Source organism: Bactrocera oleae, chromosome 4 (genome assembly GCF_042242935.1).
Source record: "Bactrocera oleae isolate idBacOlea1 chromosome 4, idBacOlea1, whole genome shotgun sequence".
Lineage (NCBI taxonomy): Eukaryota > Metazoa > Arthropoda > Insecta > Diptera > Tephritidae > Bactrocera > Bactrocera oleae.
Window position 1 is genome coordinate 23930845 of NC_091538.1, and position 20993 is coordinate 23951837.

At 39.3% G+C, this 20993-nt stretch overlaps 1 protein-coding gene and 1 pseudogene across 1 annotated transcript; one reads left to right on the forward strand and one right to left on the reverse strand.

Annotated features, from left to right (window-relative positions):
- Nucleotides 1–544: 544 nt before the first annotated feature.
- LOC138856933 (uncharacterized) lies at nucleotides 545–2288 on the reverse strand (annotated as a pseudogene).
- A 12616-nt stretch (nucleotides 2289–14904) lies between these two features.
- LOC106624166 (F-box/LRR-repeat protein 20) lies at nucleotides 14905–18626 on the forward strand. The gene is made up of 4 exons (XM_014243849.3): nucleotides 14905–15107; nucleotides 15259–16509; nucleotides 16579–17175; nucleotides 18216–18626. The coding sequence occupies exons 1-4, from the start codon at nucleotides 15036–15038 to the stop codon at nucleotides 18363–18365; spliced, it is 2070 nt and encodes a 689-aa protein (XP_014099324.1). The 5' UTR covers nucleotides 14905–15035; the 3' UTR covers nucleotides 18366–18626.
- Nucleotides 18627–20993: the final 2367 nt, after the last annotated feature.

The window sequence follows — 20993 nt, forward strand, 5'->3', positions numbered from 1 at the left end:
GGCTAGCGTAATGTCAAGGAGTTCCGCCCTGCTAGCAGTAACAAAAGTAGGGCTGTTCCCCGTTACATATAGAAAGATCTACACTACAAATAAAATCAAAAAGTAAATCACCTATTGTGTTAATGTCCGAGCTCCCCCAGACGGTGTGCCTTGAATTTGCATCCGAGCCTATTAAGACTCCGGCCCCTTTGCGCCTGGCCTCTGCCAGATCTCTTCTCAGCAGGTACGGAGGTGGCTCCACCTCGTCGTCGTGCGGCATGTAGGCTGAGACAAGCCAGAGTTCTCCAGCGCTGTCCTCCAGTCTAGCAGCGACGACATCCTCGTTGCTGAAATTATGTAAAAAAAAACGTTAAGTTCGTTTCTGATCAATAAGCAGGCTCTGGTTCTACCTGTACTGTTTGCCGCCAGGAGCTTGTGGCTCTTTGTCCTTAGACCAGAGATACCGTTACTGCTCAGCCACGGTTCCTGGATAAGGACAACGTCGGCTTCGTCCCGTCCTAGACGAAGCACTAGATCGGCGGAGGCCGCCTTTGAGTGCTGGAGGTTAATTTGGAGGATCCTCCAGCAGTGCGAGTTCCGGACCTTCATCCGTACTATCGACCCCAGCAGCCTCGAACAGACGGTCGAGACTGAAGACGGATCCATCATCGACTGACGACCCGCCCCCCGTGCTCACCGTATCCGAGAGGATGGGGTCGATGTCCATTTTAGAGTGGGTCGCTCTCCCACTCTCTTCCACCTCAGCTGGTGGCAACGGGCCATCAGCCCTGGCTTCAACCGGGAGAATCCTGAGGACGACCCTCTCGAAGCCATAGCTTATGGCCCCCTTTGCAATGCTGAGAGGAGCGAGGGACTCCTTATTTAGGAGTATCAGCGTTTGCCGATATGGTTCCTCTGTCCTCTCCAGCCTAACCACCTTCCAGTCCTGGGTGGGAAGAGATGGATTGCAGTACCGCAGTATCTCTTCAATTTCGGTCGGGGTAGAGGGTTCGGCCGGAAGCCAGACACGAGCACGAGGGCGCATCGGAAGATCCGATTTGGCCACCGCCTCGAGCCTTGCTCCCTTCCATACTTCCCCCACCCTGGCTACCGCCACCTTATAAAGGAATGCCGACCGTTCGTCAGCACACCTTACAAGTTTGTGTAAGCCGAGATTCCACCCGGCACTTTTACATCTAGGGGGTGGTCCAGGGCTTCCCCTGACCACCTTCCTGAACACAGCGGAGATAGCAGCCGCTACCCGCTTCCACTCTTCATGGGAGATGGCTCCATCTCCCCTGCTGCTATCGTATACCCCGAGCTCAATTGAGCTGGCGAGTTAAACGATTTCGCTAAACATCGGTGCCGCTCCGACTCGAGGCTTCTTGCCGAGGGAGGATTCCCCCTCCTGCGACCTCTGTCGCTTCATCGAGTTGTGGGGTTCGCTCGACCCCCCTTTCCCGTCATTGACGTCGCTTAGCACCCTTTTGGCATACTCAAGTGTGCTAGCATGCTGATCAGATTTCTGGTCAGCCTGCTTGCCACCGTAACGCTCCAAAATCTTGGTAGCCAGCCGACGGTCCGACTTCAGCTTTTTAGCTGTAGTCTGGCGTTTCCCCCCGGAACTCTTAGCTTTTACTGAGACCCCGCGCCCCCCATGTACCTAACAGAGGTTCCTCTGCTAGTGCTGGCGATTCCGCCGCGCACTTCTGCCCTGCCTAAGGTGTCAGTCGGCAGATTCCTGCCCACTCCCCCCGCGTTACCGCCCCTAGAGATGGTAAGCCGGTCACCCCCGGAATTTTTCTTCACACCCTTCGGCGGAGACGGTTTCGTCCCCATCGGTGAGGATGCCCCCCCCCAGGGAACTGTCCACTTTTGAAGAGGTCGGTTTCGACCCGCTTCCTCCCTCGTCCTTGGTTAAATTGTTGTTGTTAGTGTTCATTGTAATTGGGTCCCCACTCAGAGCCGCTATCCGTCTCCTGGAAAGGTAGTCGCCTTTAAATGGTCCCAAGGTTGTCTCGGTTACGAGGCCAAGGCGAGGGTTGACGCACGCCCTTATGAGGCAGTGCGTTCAGAGCCGACCAGCGCAAAGAAGGAGTCATCTCAACAAACACCTACCACACCAACTTAATGATGACAGGAGGGGAACGTACTCTGAGGCCTGCCATGGGTTTAACGGGACGGAGGCGGCCTTGGTATTAGCCCATCAGCCATTTCAGCAGGGTATCACCCCTGCATACTCAGGTGACAGAATACCACGACCACCATCCCAGGGTTCAAACCGATCCATCTAAGAGTCCAAGCTAAGTCCGTGTAGAGCAAAGGTCAAATCCGTAGGAGTTATAAAGGCCGTGAAGGCCGCAGGTCAGTTAGCGTTACCCAGGATGCACCGCGTGGAGGCGAACCTGCTCTACATCCCAATCCGTTGGATAACTATTGATGAAATTTAGAAGCAATGTCCCAAGCCAAATAAAAAAAAGACGCTCTCCTGTTAAATTTGATTTTTGTAATATATGATACTTTCGTTAAAATGAGACGATGTGTTGAGAAACAGCTGGAAGTCTGATTTTGTATCTTAACTGCGAGTAGCTGCTAGCTATAAGGAAGAACAAGAATGAGTTACTCTCACAAAGAGCGATAAACTAGCAACATTTTTCAATAATCGCATCATATCAAGACTTGAAAATTTATTAATAGAAATATTAAAGTAAACAAAATCAAAGCAAATGCGTCAAATATCACTTATTTACACATGTGTTTTAAAAGCTGTAAATGTAGCCGTAAAGAAGTGGTGAACTCGAAGAATGAGCCATAAAGCTTTTAAGTTGTTTGAATTAAAGATACGTGTATAGCCATTCTATTGTGATTGGGGATTTACAATTTATATTTAACAATACAGTAAAAGAAACTCAGAGTAGAGTTTCAACGTAAACGATTTATCGAGAAATCCATTCCAATTGGGGTTAGAAGTGTGATTGTCAAATAAACTCCCAAAGAAATAATTATTTTAGAATGGCTAAGTGTAACGACTTGAAGATTCCACAACTAAAAAAATGAGCTGGAATATCGTGGTTTGACGCAAATGGAATAAATTCTGATTTACAACACCGGTTGCAAGAGGACATGAAATCGGTAAATATTAATATTGTGGAATATGTCTTTCAATTGGAATTAGGGAAGAAACAACGATAATAGAAGGAAGAGAAAAGGTTTTATGTTTATCAGAGGTTATGGACATGGAGACATTTTTGGCTGCGTTGGAACCGTTTGAGAAACGTATATCAGCACAGTTGGAAGCGCATGAAGAGCGTATGTCCTCCCAGTTAAAAGAGCAGGAGGCACGTTTATCAGCATAGGTGTCCTCATAATTGGAAGAGTACGATAAAATTGAGGCTGAAATGGATGTGTCTTTGCAAAAAAAGATTTGAAAAGTGTAATGCATAGCAGTGGAGTTGAATAAGCGTACGACAAGAAAATAAATCGCTAAAGAAAGTTTAGTCCCACAGGCATATTAGACACAATGGAACAGTTTAAAATACACCTAGCTTTGAACCTCACTGTGTAATCAAAGCTAGATCAGAAGTGTCGGCCCTCACTATCAATAACATCATTATACTTTATTATCAAACTCGTCTTAGTTCCTAGTCATATTGGAATCACTGAAAACTGTAAAGCCAATGAGCTCGCAACAAAGGGCATCCTTACCTGAATAAGACTGGGACCTTGTGTGAGCTCAGTAAGCGTTTCTTAGCAACCACAACCCGTGCTACTACGATAGGAGTTCTAACTGGATACTGTCCTATAGGTACTTACGAGGGAAAGCTATAGATTTGAAGACCGCAAACTATCCAAGCTGTGTGGAGGAAAGTGTGGTGAGAACATCTAGATACTTTACTTCCACTGTGCAACTTAGGTAGGGTTGAAGCCACTCTTCATACCTTCTACAACCCAGGCAATTTGAATGGAGTTGATATAAGCCGCGACAACAAATTTGTTACAGGTGTATGGCAACTAAACTATCTGTTTAATGAGAAAAGTCAAAAACAAACAAACGGCGGTAACACAAGAGTTCAGTTAGTTCTCAACAGCTAGGATGACATCATGCGAGACTCTCTCATTTTCCTTAGATTTTCTGTCATTCTCTTTCCCTGATTGTGAAGATAAGGGAATTTTGAGTAGCTGATATCAAAAAAGGCGGGATTCCAGAAATAAACCCGCCAAACATAACTAACAAAAGCAGTGCGAAACGAAATTTCAAGGAACTACACAATTACGTTTTTTTGCTAATATAATTTAAAATGTCAATCATAAATCATGATATTTTATTATGACCTGTATTGTTTTTTTTTCTATAGTTTTTTTTTCTTTTAATATTATTTTTTATGTAAAATGATTTTTAAAAGTTTTACAATATGAATACACGATCACTTAAAAATAATATCGAAATGCAAAATACCCAAAAGTTATTTTTAAAATACCCAATCCATTTTCTTTCGACAGTGGCACGGTTGACAAATGTTATAAAAAAGTGGCTTTTGACTGCTCTCTCTCGAAATCAAAGAGATGATGTCATCCTTGGCAACAGTTGAAAGGATAAAACATACATAAATTTAAGTTCACTTACTATAACCCGTTTTAATACTATTAGGTATATAGGTTTTCATTTAATGCGGTCTTGTGGGCGTGGCATTGATCCGATCTGCAATACCGAACTCTCTTGGGTGTCAAAGAACATATGTAGCAAGTTTCATCAATATATCCCAATTTATACAACAGTAACTTCAAACGGATTTGAATTTTCCCTTAAAACTCCTTTTTTTTTAATCCTTTGTATCGTGAGGTCTTTAGTTTGCAATACTTTCACGGCAGCACTCTTGTTCTTTGAAGAAAATTAAAATTTTTGAATTTTTTTTTTTGTTGAATCTGTTTGTTCGAGCCTAACTCTTAAATATAATTAAAACTAGACAAGCTCAAGGTTCTACTTGAGCCTGTTTGGTGGTAAGTTCCTCTGGTTGATATTTTCTTTTGATTCTGATTTGATTACAGAATTGTAGAAAAGCGTTAGCTAATTGATTTGGAGGATTACGGAGTTTAAGTTCGTATTTTTTGTGGTGTTCTCAACTACTTACTGTACCATAGGAATCCTAAGATCTTTGTGAGTATTTTTCATTACGAATGTACGTTATAGCTCTAAAGATTTTGGCCTTGAACCTCTGTATTATATCAATGTTATGTCAGTTGCACATGTCGAAGCCCACAGATGAATACCATACAACAAAATCGACTGTATTACTGCGTTGTATAGCAAAACTTTGTTGTTAGGCTAAGTTTAAAATTCTTATTCAAAAGCCAGTTTAAATTTGCTGCTCTTATTTTCATGCTAAATAATTAGCTGGATATATATGGTTGGCCGTTATTTCCCTTCCGCTTTTTTGCTCTTCATTCAATGCTTTATAAAAAGTGTTACAGTGATCGGATTTAGTTAAAATATGCGCCGTTTTGTTCGATGATCTGTTTCCATCTAGACGGCAACTTCATAATACCTTCCTCGTAGAAGCCCCCCTCCTTATTTGCGAAGAATTCGGACAGCCACTTTTCACAAGCATCTTTTGAGTTCAACTTCACACCACCAAGGGCATTCGCCATGGGCAGGAACAGGTGGTAATCACTTGGCGCTACGTCCGGGCTATATGGTGGATGCGATAAAACCTCCCATCCGAGCTCCCGTGGCTTCTGACGAGTCATCAACGAAGTGTGATACACCCTTCCTGTTGGCCAATTCTGGACGCTTCTGGTCGATCGCCTGCTTCAAGCGGTCCAGTTGTTCGCAGTAGATGGTAGAGTTAAGCGTCTGGCCATATGGGATCAGCTCATAGTGGATGATTCCCTTCCAATCCCTCCAAACACACAGTAAAACCTTCCTGGCCGTCAATCCCGGCTTGGCCACTGTTTGGGACGATTCACCGGCCTTCGACCACGACCGTTTTCGCTTGATATTGTCGTATGTGATTCATTTTTCGTCGCCAGTCACCATCCGCTTCAAGAATGGGACGAGTTCGTTCCTTTTCAGCAGCATATCGCAGGCGTTGATTCGGTCCAGAAGGTTTTTTTGCGTCAAATTATGCGGCACCCAAACATCAAACTTTTTTTTGTATCCAGCCTTCTGCAGATGGTTCAAAATGGTTTGGTGACTAACTCCCATCTCCTGGGCGATGTCACGAGATGCCATATGCCGGTCTAACTCGATGTATTTTTGATCGTATGATTTGATCGGTATTTGTCGTCACAGGTCTTCCGCCGGCTGGCTTATCCATGGTGTCGTTTTCACCGGCTCTGAATCGTCGAAACCATTCCTCCGCGGTTCGAAGTGATAGAGTACCATCCCCCAAAACACCATTAGTCTCACGGAACGTTTCTCTAGCGGATTTGCCTTTAACGAAGGAAAACTTTAAAATAGCGCGAATTTCGGCGTTAGTGAACTCCATGTTTACACGTCTATAACTGTTGAACGCAAAATCCAAACTAATCATGCATAGCGTTGTTTTGTAGGTTATGTCAAGACCTTTCAAATTATGTATAGTGTTGCCAGATACGAGCTCTGTAGCGCTTTGTACATAGCCGCGAAATTCAAAAGACAAAAAAGCGGAAGGGAAATAACGGCCAACCTAATATGTTTTCTCCATGTGACTACCAAAATACTCATCATTTTCTTGTGGTGCTAAGATATTATTAATTTTAATCGGCTGACACATTTGTGGTCTTGGTGAAAATGTTACATGCTTACACATCTGTTTATTTACATTTATTCGTCAGTTGGTTAGCCATTCTTCGACCAAAGCTATGTAAAATGCTCCTCTAGTACCCTTAACGCTCCGATGGAACATTTATTACTTCTTACTAGGGCTGTGTCATCCGCAAAAGTCGATGTCAATACCTTATTACCAGTTGGAATGTCTGCTATATATATGATGTATAGAGTTGGACTTAGTACACTCCCTTGAGGTACACCTGCCTTTATCGGTCGTTCATCTGATATGAAATTAGCGACTTTAATAGTTAATTTCCTATTTTTTTATATAAGACTAATCTTTAATAAAAATCGAAAAGCAATAATGTTTTAATTTTTTTTATATAAAAAGCCTTCATGACCTTATTGCATACCCGAATTGGTTCGTTGGAAAATTCATGGAGAAAAGGAGACATCTTTAAAAGTAAAACTTTTTCAAATATTTTGGAAAGGCAGGGTAGGAGGCTTATTGGTCTGTAAGAAGACGCCTGTGTTAAGTCGTTCCCGGATTTATCTACTATGGTGTTCTGCGACTTGTTCCATAAATTTGGATAATATCCGAAAATAAAAATTGCATTAAAAAGTAAGGAAAGCATTACCACAGCAATATATGGGTGCACTTTCTCAACGTCATTCTGAAATGCCGTTCCGACAATTGAGCAGTTTCTTAGTGAGGTGCAAAATTTCAGATTGATAGCTTAAAAACTGACGGACTAGTTCGTATATATACAGACAGACGGACGGACAGACGTACGGATAGACAGACGGACATAATAATAATAATAACCAAATGATTACCCTCCTCCCGCCCAACCGACGCGAGAAGCTCAATCCGCATACGTGCGGAATTAGCCGAGTCAGAAAAAGCAAGAGAGCTTTTTAAGTGTTGTCTAAAACTGCTCAGCTACAGAATCAAAAATTTCAACAGCTAAGATTTATAGTTATTAAAAGAAAACAATAACGTTTTTTAAATTTTGAAATGTGAGTCAGATAAGTCAAATGTGCTGGAATGAGAATTAAAATCATGGCTCGTTTAGTTCAAAATTTGATCTAACAGTAAAGGTTAAACTGCCTCGAAAAGCGAACCGGGATATTAAATTTAATTTCAGACAAGAGAAAAGAACTGCGAACTGTTCCATTCAAGATTTTCACTAAGAATATTATGCCAAGCATTTCCCTACGACTAGAAAGTGTAGGTAGATTAATAATTTTTAAACGACTAGTGTAGACTTACCCTAGAATCCCATCCTCCCATCCGAAATGCGCTAAGGCGAAAAGTAAAAATTGTTTTTGAACAGACTCTAACTTGTCAGAATGGATTTGGTATTACAGTAGTTTGACTTGAAAAATTCTGAAAACATATTGGATACAATAACATTGTCACTTGAAATGATAGATTTGTATTTCATAGCGGATGGAAATTTGGAAATCCTGCGTTTGGAGTTGACGAAATCATAAAACGATTTTGGATTACTTACAATATTTTTTTTTTTTCTTATTTAAGTAATTATTATAACATTTTTTGTTTAGGTCAAAATATTGTCGACGCAATAGAGAATATTTAGAATAGTCGACAAGTGAACCGGTTTTTTTAAAATGTTTAAAGGCTCGAGTTTTTCTGTTTTTCAATTTATGTAACTCTTCCGAAAACCACGGACTTCTACTTTTTTTAACTTTTATTAACAATTACTATTGGAACATACTTTTCAAATAATGTCGTAATAATGCTATTAAAATGAGGTGATTGACGCTCAATTCAATATCCCCATTATAATTAGGCCATGTTATTGTAGAAAGTCTTGTATTTAACTTTTTAAAATTAGCTTTTGCAAAGTTGAACCATGTACAGAAGCACAAAGTTTGCTGATTATTATCCCGTACATTGCTCATGATTTCGACAGATATCCAAAGCAGGATGATACGAGTCCTCTGGTAGAACAAGAGGATTACTCTGAATAAGGAACACTTTGAAGAGGTATCAACGTATACTAAATCTAAGCATTTACCAAATTTATTCGGAATCAAATTAATTTGGTTCAGACCCAACTCGGACGTGTTTTCGAAAAACTCATGAAAACATGGCTATGCCTAACACGTTGCCTAAAATTCTCAATTAATAACACATCTTCAAATTAATGAATTTTTCTAGTTTCATTTATATTGTTATTAGCAAGCAAAGTATTTTAATTTAATTAATTTAACGAATATATTTCATAATTTAAATAACAAAGCTCAAACGAAGCAATTCCGTTTGTTTTAACATTCAACTGTCAAAATTTTAGTGTGGCAGCACCGGTACGCAGATGGATTGAAGCCCTACTGCGCACCAGGATAGCTGAAACTACAGTAAGCGATACCAGAATTCGTCTTTGCACAACAAGAGGCTGTCCACAGGGCGGTGCGTTATCCCCCTACTTTGGAGCCTAGTTGTGGATGATCTTCTTGAGCTGCTAACTAGCAATGCAATCCGCTGTCAGGGATATGCTGACGATATTGTTATCTTAGCCAGGGGTAAGTTCGTGGACACTCTCTGCGATATTGTACAATGAGGATTGGGGCTGGCAAAGGGGTAGTGTAGTGGGGTTGGCTTAAATATCAACCTCTGCAAAACTACAATCATACCGTTTACCCGGCGCAGGTTACTGCCAGGGCTCAGAAACCTATCCCTAGGCGGCAGGGAGCTGGAGATGGCTAAAACGGTCAAGTACCTAGGCCTCACGCTGGATTCCACCCTACGGTGGAAGGAACATGTGAACCTGACCTTAGCCAAAGCTACGAAAGCGCTCATAGTATGCAATAGACTTATTGGAAAATCATGAGCTGCAACCAGAGGATTATCAGATGGTTGTACACAATGATTGTGATACCGATCATAACATACAGAGCATCGCAGACTTCGGTAGGACTTCAACTATGGAAGCTGCAGCGACTTGCCTACATCTACGCATCGGGCACGATGCGTAAGTCTTCGACTGTAGCACTGGAAGTAATGCTGGAACTCACACCATTACATATAGCGATCGAACAGACGGCCAAAATAGACCCTGCGGAGGGCACCACGCACTAAGCTCTCCATTCCAATGGGAAGTTTTTCTAGCATTTTCCAGGCGGAAATATATGCTATAAGTCGGTGTGTAGAGATAAACATCCAACGCAACTATCGCAATAATAGTATTGCCATACTCAGCGATAGTCAGGCGGCACTAAAAGCGATCTCCGCTTTTGAGGTCAACTCGCTATTAGTGCAGGAGCGCATAGAACGGCTGAACAGCCTATCAAATCACAGTAGAGTGCATCTCATTTGGGTGCCTGGTCATAGGGGTATAGCCGGAAATGAACTGGCTGACGAGTTGGCTCGCTCTGCAGCCTCCACAAAAATGGTAGGTCCAGAACCATGCGTAGCGGTTGGTCCACACACCATTAAAAAGCTTATCCGTAAAGAGGAAAGGGCAAGCAGGGAGAAACATTGGCAATATATCCAAGGCATGCGCCATGCCAGGTTGCTGATGAGGAGTTACGACCTCAGACAGTTTAAAACCGTAATCAATCTCCCGAGAAATAAATTCCGGCTGCTTGCCCCGTTCTACATCGGCCATTGCAGGCTCAATAAGCATATATTCAACATGGGGTTTGTCTCTTCTGCAAACTTCCGGCTCTTTAACATGGAGCCGGAAACCCCAGAACACCTGCTAGTAGAATTAAGGCCCTGGGATCCATGTTGGGAAACATCGCATCGCTTCACTAGCACCTAGCAGTATATTAGAGTTCATCTATATGCTGGGGCTAGACGAGTCGTTGTGACTTAGGGGAGAGCACAATATACCATAGGTCGCGGTGTATACCTCTATCCATATCTATTCTATTCCATAGAATTCATACTGCAATAGGTTTTTCGATAAATCTTCGATCGTCTACCTTATAACTCACTCTTGAGTTCGATTAATTGAGTGTTAAATATCTTTATTTCTAATTCCAACAACTTGACACTTATTACTCGTTGTTTGAGTTTACAACTTATTGCTTATAGCTCTTTACTAAGCAGCACTCTAATTAGAACTATGTGTGGTGCACAATCCGGCAGCCCTTATATAGTAGATATTTAACAAAACTTCGACACTAAAACATTCTGGCACTACGAATTCGCTAGTTGATTCTGGCAATTTATCGTCGATTCGATTTTGTTCCATTATCCGTGTTCGTCACAATACAATGAAACGAAATGCTTATGCTCTGGAGAAGAGGCGCAGTGAGCTTTTTCACCGAAGGGCTAAGGAGAAGGTGTAAGGAGCTCTCCGTCAATTTTAGCTGTAACCTACCCAAAAAATGTAGTGGTTGTCATGCAAAAGCGGCTGCTATTATGGTGGAGGTAGATGTACTACTACGAAGTGCAGCCTCTTTTAGGGAGTTCAGCATTTACTCAACAACAGTGTGACAATACTAGAGCTAAGCTCGCTAACTATGCACACAACGCTTGTAAAGAAGTGTTTATCCTCACTAGAAATAGCATTAAGCTACTTCATCATCAGACTCTTTTGGGTACCTGGTCATAGCGGAATCGCTGGCAACTGCAAAGCCGATAGGCTAGCCAGATGGGGCACTCTTGCCCAGCCCATATCGGAATAGGATCGAGTTGAATATCTATTGGCGTCTTACGTTCTAGCACTTGACCAATAACCTCGCGAACGCTTAACAGGTACTGGTCGACGACTAACTCCACAGAAGATCTACTGAACTACTTTCCCTCCTGCCATAATTATAGGGGTTTCTTACAGGACAATGTTCAATGGCATTCATGCGGTAAAGCTAAAAATCTTGTCGGGCGCTAGTTGTCTAAATAGTATGAAGGAGGGTGAGGTGTAAACTTCTCCTATATTTTCCAGCCTATACAAGACAGTCTTACTTTCGGAGAACCAGAACACATTGCCGAAACTGACATTAGCCACCTCAACAAGTTTGCGATATACTCAAAACACATTATAGATTTGTGATGGTTTTATGATCTATTATATTGGAGTTTTAGGTACAACAACAGAACGGCGTTCTAAGCTGTTCAAGTGAGATCTCTGTTAAGGTCGACCCGTAACCTAAGCCAACATAACGCCATTCCTTTTCTTCAAACCATTCGAATATTTTTAACCACTAACTACGAAATTTCGGCTTTGAAGGTCAGGTGAGCATTTATCACAATTAAGTCAAATTGTTAATTGACATATCGCAAACGTCTAATATTTCATTTACCTGACATCGATATAACTTTGTTAGCTTATTGCGCAGGTTCTAGGTATATTAATGTTATCCTTAAAAACAAGTTGAAAAGTATAATATTAACAATTATTTAAAGTAAAAATAAAGTATTTATTCGACTATGAGCACCTTTTTCTTTAATTTAATGCATGAAGTTGACGGTATGCGCGATTTTATCAAATTCTTGACACTTTCCATCTTTATTTTACAGTTTCAACATATAACTAATATAGAACTAATGGAATTAGAGTTAGATATCTTATTTTCTACACATTGAGCTATTTTTTAGTTAGTATAAATCGCAAACAACATAGTATCCCATTTTGAACGAACAAATCGGGTCGACCTTAGAATACCGTCCCAGGATTTCATGAATAAAATGGATATGGGCGAATAGAGAAGGTCCTCCAGATAAAATAAATGTCTTAAAACTAATCAGTGAAGTGTTAGTGGATATAAAAGTGAAAAATATAAGTGCATATTTCATTTTTAATCGAAAAAATGCCTACTTTGAATAATTGAAATTTTCAATTTTGAACGTAAATACCTCGAAAACTATAAATTATATCTATATATAATACCCATTTTATCCCCGAAAGCCTGGGACGTTATTCTAAAGTTTTCCCAACAAATCTAAAGACTAATACTATGTTCGCACCGAATTGAAATCCTCTTGAAAACACAATTTGTGGATTGTGGAACCAAAGTCGTTCTGACCGACATTGTGTGTTTTCGATGAGTTTTCATTGACAGTTCACACATCTATTTGTTTACATTTGTTGTGTACCCTACAAGAACAGTGACGGTCATCTGATGGGTAATATGACAGTCATAGCTGAAAAAATTTTGTCAGCGCGCAGAACAAAGTTTCTATAATTTTCTTAAGAGCCTTGTGCAAAAACTGATGTAAACAAACGTAAAACTCTTTAACACATGGGTATTTGAAATTGATTCACTATATATCTATACTGCTCACTCTCATGTCTTTTTCTGAGTCATTGCTGACCATAAATCCGTCATAGCTGAAAATTGTCAGTTATGACTGAAACGCTATCAGAAATGAAAAATTCTTTTGCGCAGTAGATAACACATTTTTTATTTCTTTAATAAATTTCAAACTTTTAATCAGAATTAGTTATAATAATATACTTAAATATAAAAAGGAATGCAACAAAAAATATAATAAAATATAAAAATAAAAAATTTTCACTTGATGTCATCTCCTCCTCTGAATAGCTCTGCGTACGTCGTTCTCCAATCAGTGGATAGTTCTGAATTTAAAAATGCAAATGTAAATTAACAGTACTGACATATCAAATGTGAGTGTATTAGTGAACCCATTGGCAGTTTCTTTTAGGGTACGTTTAGGCCAATTATGGATCGTAAACAAATTGTCAATTGACATTTAGGGATGGCAAAATATGTCTTCTAATAATATCGATAAACATCGATTATAATGAGTAGAATGTAAGTTTTCAAGGGATTTCAGCGAAAACTGTGTTTTCGTTTGATAGATTTTGTATGGATGAAAACACAAGTTTTCGCGTGAAAACTTCTTTTGTCTATGAAAACACGAATTTTGTGTCGGTGCGAACATAGTATAACTTACATTCTAAATATGTACATCTGATAAAAAATATTACCTGGTCGGCAAATGCCGGCTTGAAGCCATCTAACATTTTTACTATGTTTACATTGGGACTCTTTTGACCCTCATTATCGGCAAATTCTCTTTTGGTGTCGCTCTGTGCATTCACACGAGCAAAAAGAGTCCAGCAAAAGAATCGAGTTTTTCTGTCATTCTTTTTCATAAATTTTTCGAAAATGTTTGTGCGGTTCGGCTACGCGACACTTAGACTGTATTGCATATTTCATTTGTATATTGAAATGAAGGTCTCACATTTTGCTTGCATTGAGTTACCATCAATGTGGTAGAACAATATGAATAATACCTACCCGCTTAATAGTTTCAAAGAAATACTTAAGTCGGGAACTCCCTAATCCACCAAACTGTATTGAATGCCCGCTACAAATATTTTCAAAGCCAAATTTATAACAGGAATTTTCTAAGCTTTAAGTATTAAAACCCATAATATTTTTATTCCATATTTTTTTCTTTTTATTATAAAACATCCTTGAATTAGTTACCATTCTTGTTTTAAATAAAATGATATTCGAACTAAATTCTTTGCGATTATGCGGTAAGTTATTAAAAATTTAAATTTAATTTTGATTATCTTAATTTTCTCCTTATTTACAATTTTTCAAAATATTTCTATTATACTCGTCGTCTTCTCGCCCACAAAATACCGGTTTGGGTTAGGAAAGAGTCCCAATGTAAACACATACTTTGAAGACGGCGAAATATCAAACAGTTGAAGTACACTATTTCGATGTTGCCGTACAAAACGTTTCACTTCAATGAAATTTAAATGTATTGTTCACAGTGAAATTTGTTGTCCAAAATATATGAATATAGTTCAATTCATTGTTTTAAATTATTAATTGTTATTACAAATAATATATCAGTGCTATTTTATACTTCTGTTAGTAATTTAACATTACATTTGTTAGAGATTTGAATAATTTTGAACTGTATTTAACTGGGCAAGTCTGCTGCCGTGAAATTGTGCAGCTGTCTAAATACCTCTGCCCATAAGAACGTGTGTGTTTTAATTTTTGACAGATGCTGCCTGTCGTGTTCAGCACGTTACGCATATGATGTACTTTTTCTTTATTGGGATTTGGTCACCAATTTTATTGGTTTATTGTTATCGATTTCAATAGTTTTTAAGGGTATGATTATTACAGCTGATAAGTACCGAACTTAAACATATGTGCTCAGAATTATAGTATAAATAGCCTATAAAATGCTCAGAATAGAATAGGTTATATTCATTTAATAAAATAATTGCTTTTACATAATACACTCGTCCTTCTTTTGTTTGTTTATTGTACATTCAAGCAGTAAAAATAAACACAATTTAACTGGCGATTTAACAAACGCTCAATTTTAGAACAAAACATGGAGTCTCATGAGTCAAATGATACGGACTATAGAAGCTGGATACCCAGTTATAGTGAATTGCCAATGGAGGTAAGGAAGTAAAATTAGTGATATATCTTTTTTTGTAATACTGTTCACGTGATATCCAATTATGATATATAGTATATAAAACCTTAAACATATACATATATATGTACATAAATGTTTGTACGAAAGGTCTTCAGCAAAACTTCTATTGCAGATTATTCAACACATATTTCGATTTTTAAGCTTCCCAGATGTACAGGTAGCTGGAAAAACCTGTCAGCGATGGCGTGAAGCTTTATTTAACACTGAATTCTCTAAAAACAGTTTAATTCGATTCTCAAAAGTTTGCTTTTCTGATAGAAGCCCCCCTGCTCAAGACTACATTAGGAGCAATAGACCTTTTCGCAACTACTATTTTGAAGAAGTTACTTTTGGGCCGATAAAGAAAATTATGAGTCACATTGGGAATACTGCAGAGGAAATAGTATTTGATAATGTTGATGTGGGTGACAAACAGTTTTGTGCTATAATGAGCCTTTTGTCAAAAATTCGTTCAATAACAATAACTCGTTGTTCGCCGCTATTCATGTCTGGTTCTTTTTTAGACAACACTGATGATCGCTTGTCTCTCCGTTTAAGTTTTGCCAGAATACAACATCTTTCCCTGAAAGATAATCAGTACTTGTCAGATGCAATTTTATTACGCATTACAGAAATGATGCATAGTATTAATACATTGGATTTATCTGGATGTCATATTGCATATCATAATGCTATTCAACGACGATTTTATCCCAACGATGTCGATGTCGCACCAAGTGAATCTATATTGACGTTTAAGTTCATTATACGTATAATAAAAATGCATCACCAAAACTTGCGCAGCCTAAATCTTAGTAATACATTAATAGGTGCTCCATCACTGATTGCCTTAAGTGATCTAGGATGCAAAGGGCTCCAATTACAAAATCTGGGGCTTGCTAATTGTAGGCAATTAAACAATCTATCACTTCAGTCATTTTTAAAAAATCAGAATAAGCTATTGACACTTGATTTGTCGGGCACAATCTGCGTTAATGATAATTGTATAGGTGTAATTGTAAAAAATCTTCCATTACTGCAAGAACTTAATATTTCTGGTTGCATTAATATTACAAACAATGGTTCATCATTGTTAGGTGAGCTTAAATACTTAAAAAATTTAAACGTGTCGCGCTGCGATGGTATACAATCAGAAGGTTTTACCCATGGTGTGGCAGCGAAACCAAATGCAACACTTTTATATCTGCAAATGGCTCATTTACAAGTAAGCGAGGAAGCTATAATGCTAATAGCGAAAAATCTGCCAGAACTCCGTGTTTTGAATCTAGCGCACTGTTTGAATGGAGTTACCGATGAAGCAGTTCAATGTATTATTAGGAATTTACGTTGGTTACGGGACTTATCTTTAGTAAATTGTTTTCGGGTAAGTTGTGTATTAACACAATTCTATGTGAATTCCAGCATTAATAAGAAATAATAATTCACATTTAAGATTACAGATGTGGCACTGACAGGCATTAATATTTCGCAACTAGCTCTTGTGCCGAACTCACAGAATTCAATTGATAAACTAGATCAACTCTCAATTTCTTCTTTAGCCGATGGAAATCTTTTAAATGATTGCAATCATTCAATAAAGATTTCATTAAGGAGTAAAGCCGAAGAAGAAATCGTTCGAGATACTATAAGAAAAAAAGCTATGGTTGCAACTTATGAAATGAACTTGATTGAAGAATGTGATGTGGACGGCTACAGTATAAAGCAACTACAAGGGCTGAGGTCCTTATACTTAGGCGGTTGCAATAAAATATCCGATGTATCTTTGAAATACGGTCTAAAATTCGTGGAATTACAAAAGTTATCGCTTTCGAATTGCCAACAAATTTCGCTTGTAGGTATTGAGCAAATGGTACACGATTGTCCTTCAATAAAGATACTTGATTTGTCGGATTGCGAAAATATTAATGACAAGGCTATACAGTCAATTACAATAAATCTTACTAGACTTCGAGCGTTGCATATCAATGGTTGCAGCCAACTTACTGATCACACTTTAGACGCAATTTTAGTTAACTGCAAAAATCTTCAGGTAAATAAGTCAATTTTATTTAGTATTTTAAAATATAAAATATTTTAATTTTTATTGTTACTCTATGAATATACATTATTTTATAGTCAGCAGAGTACCAACTTTTTCTGTCTTATTTCCTGTTTAAAATATCCATATTACAATAAGTAATAAATCCAAAATTTATTTAAAACTAGAAAGGCTCAAGGTCGTAGTTGAGCTTTTTGGTAATACGTTGTTCTTTAGCGGGCTGGTAACATCTTCTTTTTAAGCGGGTTTGATTACCGGATTGTACCAAAGCATTAGCTAATGGATATGGATGATCGCGGCGTTTAAGTTCATTACATTAAGTTTGATAACCGAATTGTAGCAAAGCATTAGCTAATGGATATGGATGATCGCGGCGTTTAAGATCATTATTCTTCTTTCCAAGTGAATGCACAGACAAATTTAATATTGTGCTACTAAGATGTTATTCAATTTAATCGGCAAACACATTCTCCTTAGTGACTAGATTCTAGTACCCTTTAAGCTCTCATATGGTAGACATAGGCATACGACTCTGTTGTTGTTGTAGCGGCAGAAATATTCTTGTGTGTCTTGCCGACTTCCTTGAATTCCTTTTCCTTACTGAGCAAATTGTATATTATTAAAAGTACAACACAATATAAAAAATGTGTATTTATATGAAAAGTTTTTTCTACTAAAAATATTATATAAAATTTGACATTGGGTTCTATGAGTCGATCAATAGAAAAAAAAAGTTTATTATACCATTTAATGTTCAGAGTGATATTTATCTGATGTCAGTTTTCCCAATAGTTTTTCGCTTCATTTTATCGGTAATTTTTCTTATATTTGAGTACTTTATTTTTATTAGTTTGAATGTAATTCTTTCTGACGTTTATAATCCAATTTATTTTATTTCACACAATAGTTTGTTAATTTTAATAGTCCAAAGAAAATATAAGGCAACTCTTTGGCCTTATCACGCTATTATATTATACTACAATTGTTTGAATATAAACTAGAATTTAATAATTATTTTTATATGTTTGTAGACACTTTCAATACATCGCTGTCCCCGTATATATACTGATATTGAAGACAGACTTTCAGAAATGTCTACATTACGTGATTTAAAAATAGACAATTTACCAAATCTGGACAATGCTTGCTTACTTCGATTGAACAAACGTCTTGATTACTGATATTTCGCAGCCATTTCTTTTCTTTTATTTTTGTATTATTTTCTGATTAATAATAATGGTTGAGATGCGAAGGCATTTTAGAGTATCAAGGTGTTATAGCTACTAAGTGTTTATTGTACTTGTCAGTAAGTCTCTTAGATTAATTCTTAATATTGTATATAAAACTGTTTTTAGACGAAGTATTTACATATAGGTATGTATTAAAGTTTTTTTTAATTAGTGCGTTTGAAATAAAATATTTGAAAAATCTTGATAATGTTACATTAAGTATTTGAGTCACGTAAGGATAAATTTAATCGATACCCCAATGATGTTGTAGTAGCTCCACAAAACATTCCTAAAGTAATTTTGAGGAATGCTACCGAGTTAACCGTCCTTGGCCAGATTAAAATCCATGTCTGTTCCGATTACGTATAATCGACTTGGCGGGAATGTATCAAAATGATGGCATCGATCCATTCCATCCCCTATGTCTATTTACCGAATATTAGCATCTCTACAGTTATATATCGGTCATTGTAGGATAAATGATCAATCCAAGTAGTAAACATATATGATATACAAGTATATTGTTAGAGATTGTTCAAATAATTTGTTTCACATCGAGATAAAGTAAACAATATTGTAATTACAATTTTTTAATTGTTGAATTTTTTGTTAAAATATTTATTGTATATTATTTATATTATAATAATGGCCCCTATTACGGGTTTCAACCTATCTGCATCAGGGTTAAAGTTTTGAAATTCGGTATTATGGTTTTCAACTCATCCCATCAAAAAAAATTTAGGTTGAAGTGTTGTCAAACCAGAGAACTTAGACGAATGAGAAGGTGCAGGCAGAGAATGTTAATACCACCCCTGCAGACGCCTGCTTGCAGCGGAGCAGCCTCCTAGGAACATCAAGAGGTCCTTCCTTGACTACGTCGACGACATCAGACAGCACGTCGACCAGACTTCGGACGCAACTAACTTCAGACAAGCACTGACCGCCATTCACAGTGGAGCCATTAACACCTTCACCGACTCCCTTTCAGTGAATGGCGTAATACGAGTCAAACCACCACCCATTGCAGACACGAGTTGCCTCGCGAATCTAGAGTGACCCTCGCGCAACTTCGTTCTGGATACTGTAGCAGGCTAAACTCCTACCTATCCAGAATAGACCCCGACATACTAAACACATGTCCTGCATGCAATGAGTCTCCGCATGACACTAACCACCTCTTTGCATGCCCTACAAACCCCACTCATCTAACACCCCTTTCCCTATGGTCCGACCCCGTCGAAACAGCAATGTGGGCAATTCCCACAACAGCCGGTTCTGCGATACCGGAATTGACCCGGATTTTATCCGGCCAAGGGCTGTTATTTCGACGATCTAACCCTGTTTGGATCGGTAAGTTTTAGATTAAGTTTGTCGTCACTGGAGCAACGCCTAGCAGCAGGGTTGCTCCGTATCCTCCTGACCCGTGCTGGCATCGAGTCCAACCCGGGCCCCGAGGTATTCTACTGCTGCGTATGCGCAAAAAGGCTCCATCCAAATTCCACCTCGGTTAGGTGCAATACATGCAATGGATGGAGCCATCTTAAGACCTGCTCGGGCCTTAAGACACACAGGGAGTGGACCACGAGTTACGTGGCCCCATGCTGTCAACGCAATAATGCGACATCTGCCTCAACGGCCGTGCAACCTGCACCATGTTCGCGTACTGCGCTGCCACTCCAGTCGAGTGGCCAAAATAGGACCTCCACGGTCCTAAGGAGCTCACAAAGACAGCACAACTCCCAATCTGAAAAACCTCCCCCCCCCCCACCTTCATCCAGCTCCAATCCCCGTGCGAGAACCACACAGCAACTCCTGGTTCCTCGCACAGTCTGTTCCGTGTGTCAGACCATAATACGCCGGAATGTCACATCAGTCAAGTGCAATTCTTGTACTGGCTGGTGTCACTTTCTGTCGTGTTCTGGCCTGCGCACCACACGAGAGTGGAGTGCGTCGTATGTTGCCCCATGCTGTGGGAGTCTGCCCCCGCAATCACAAACAGTGGCGTCGCCAACCAACACCATAGTGCGACAACCGCCCATGCGGATAGCACAGCTGCAACAACCACCACCTACACGCACCCCACTCACCCCCAGGATCACGACTGGACACCCGCGACAAACGCGACTCTTACAATTTAACTGCAACGGACTCCAGAGCAAGATCGAGGAGATAGTTGCATTTATGAGCCGGGAGCGCGTAACGATAGCTGCGGTCCAAGAAACCAAGTTAAACAGCCGCTCAGATCTTCTGAGTTGTGCAGGTTTCAACGTTTTACGTAAGGATCGCGAGCGAGATAATGGTGGAGGCCTAGCCTTCATATTGCACAACACCGTGCAATATCGTCTAATCGATGTTGACATCGACCGCAGGGACACTACCCTAGAATGTCAGGGAATAGCTGTCCGGTCAGGCGATGTCGAGCTCGAAATATTTAATATATACATCCCCCCAGTTACATGTTGCCCAACAGGATATCACCCGAATATAGATGCGCTACTTCGTGGTGAAAACCGTCTGGTGCTAGGCGACTTTAACGCGCATCACGATCTTTGGCATTCCTGCCTGTCAAACGATCGTAGG

Bases quoted from the DNA above. Each gene is read 5' to 3' on its own strand.
- LOC106624166 (XM_014243849.3), top strand. From the start codon at position 15,036: ATGGAGTCTCATGAGTCAAATGATACGGACTATAGAAGCTGGATACCC. The intron at 15,108-15,258 runs GTAAGGAAGTAA...CTTCTATTGCAG, and splicing joins ATAGTGAATTGCCAATGGAG to ATTATTCAACACATATTTCG. The intron at 17,176-18,215 runs GTAAATAAGTCA...ATATGTTTGTAG, and splicing joins TTAACTGCAAAAATCTTCAG to ACACTTTCAATACATCGCTG.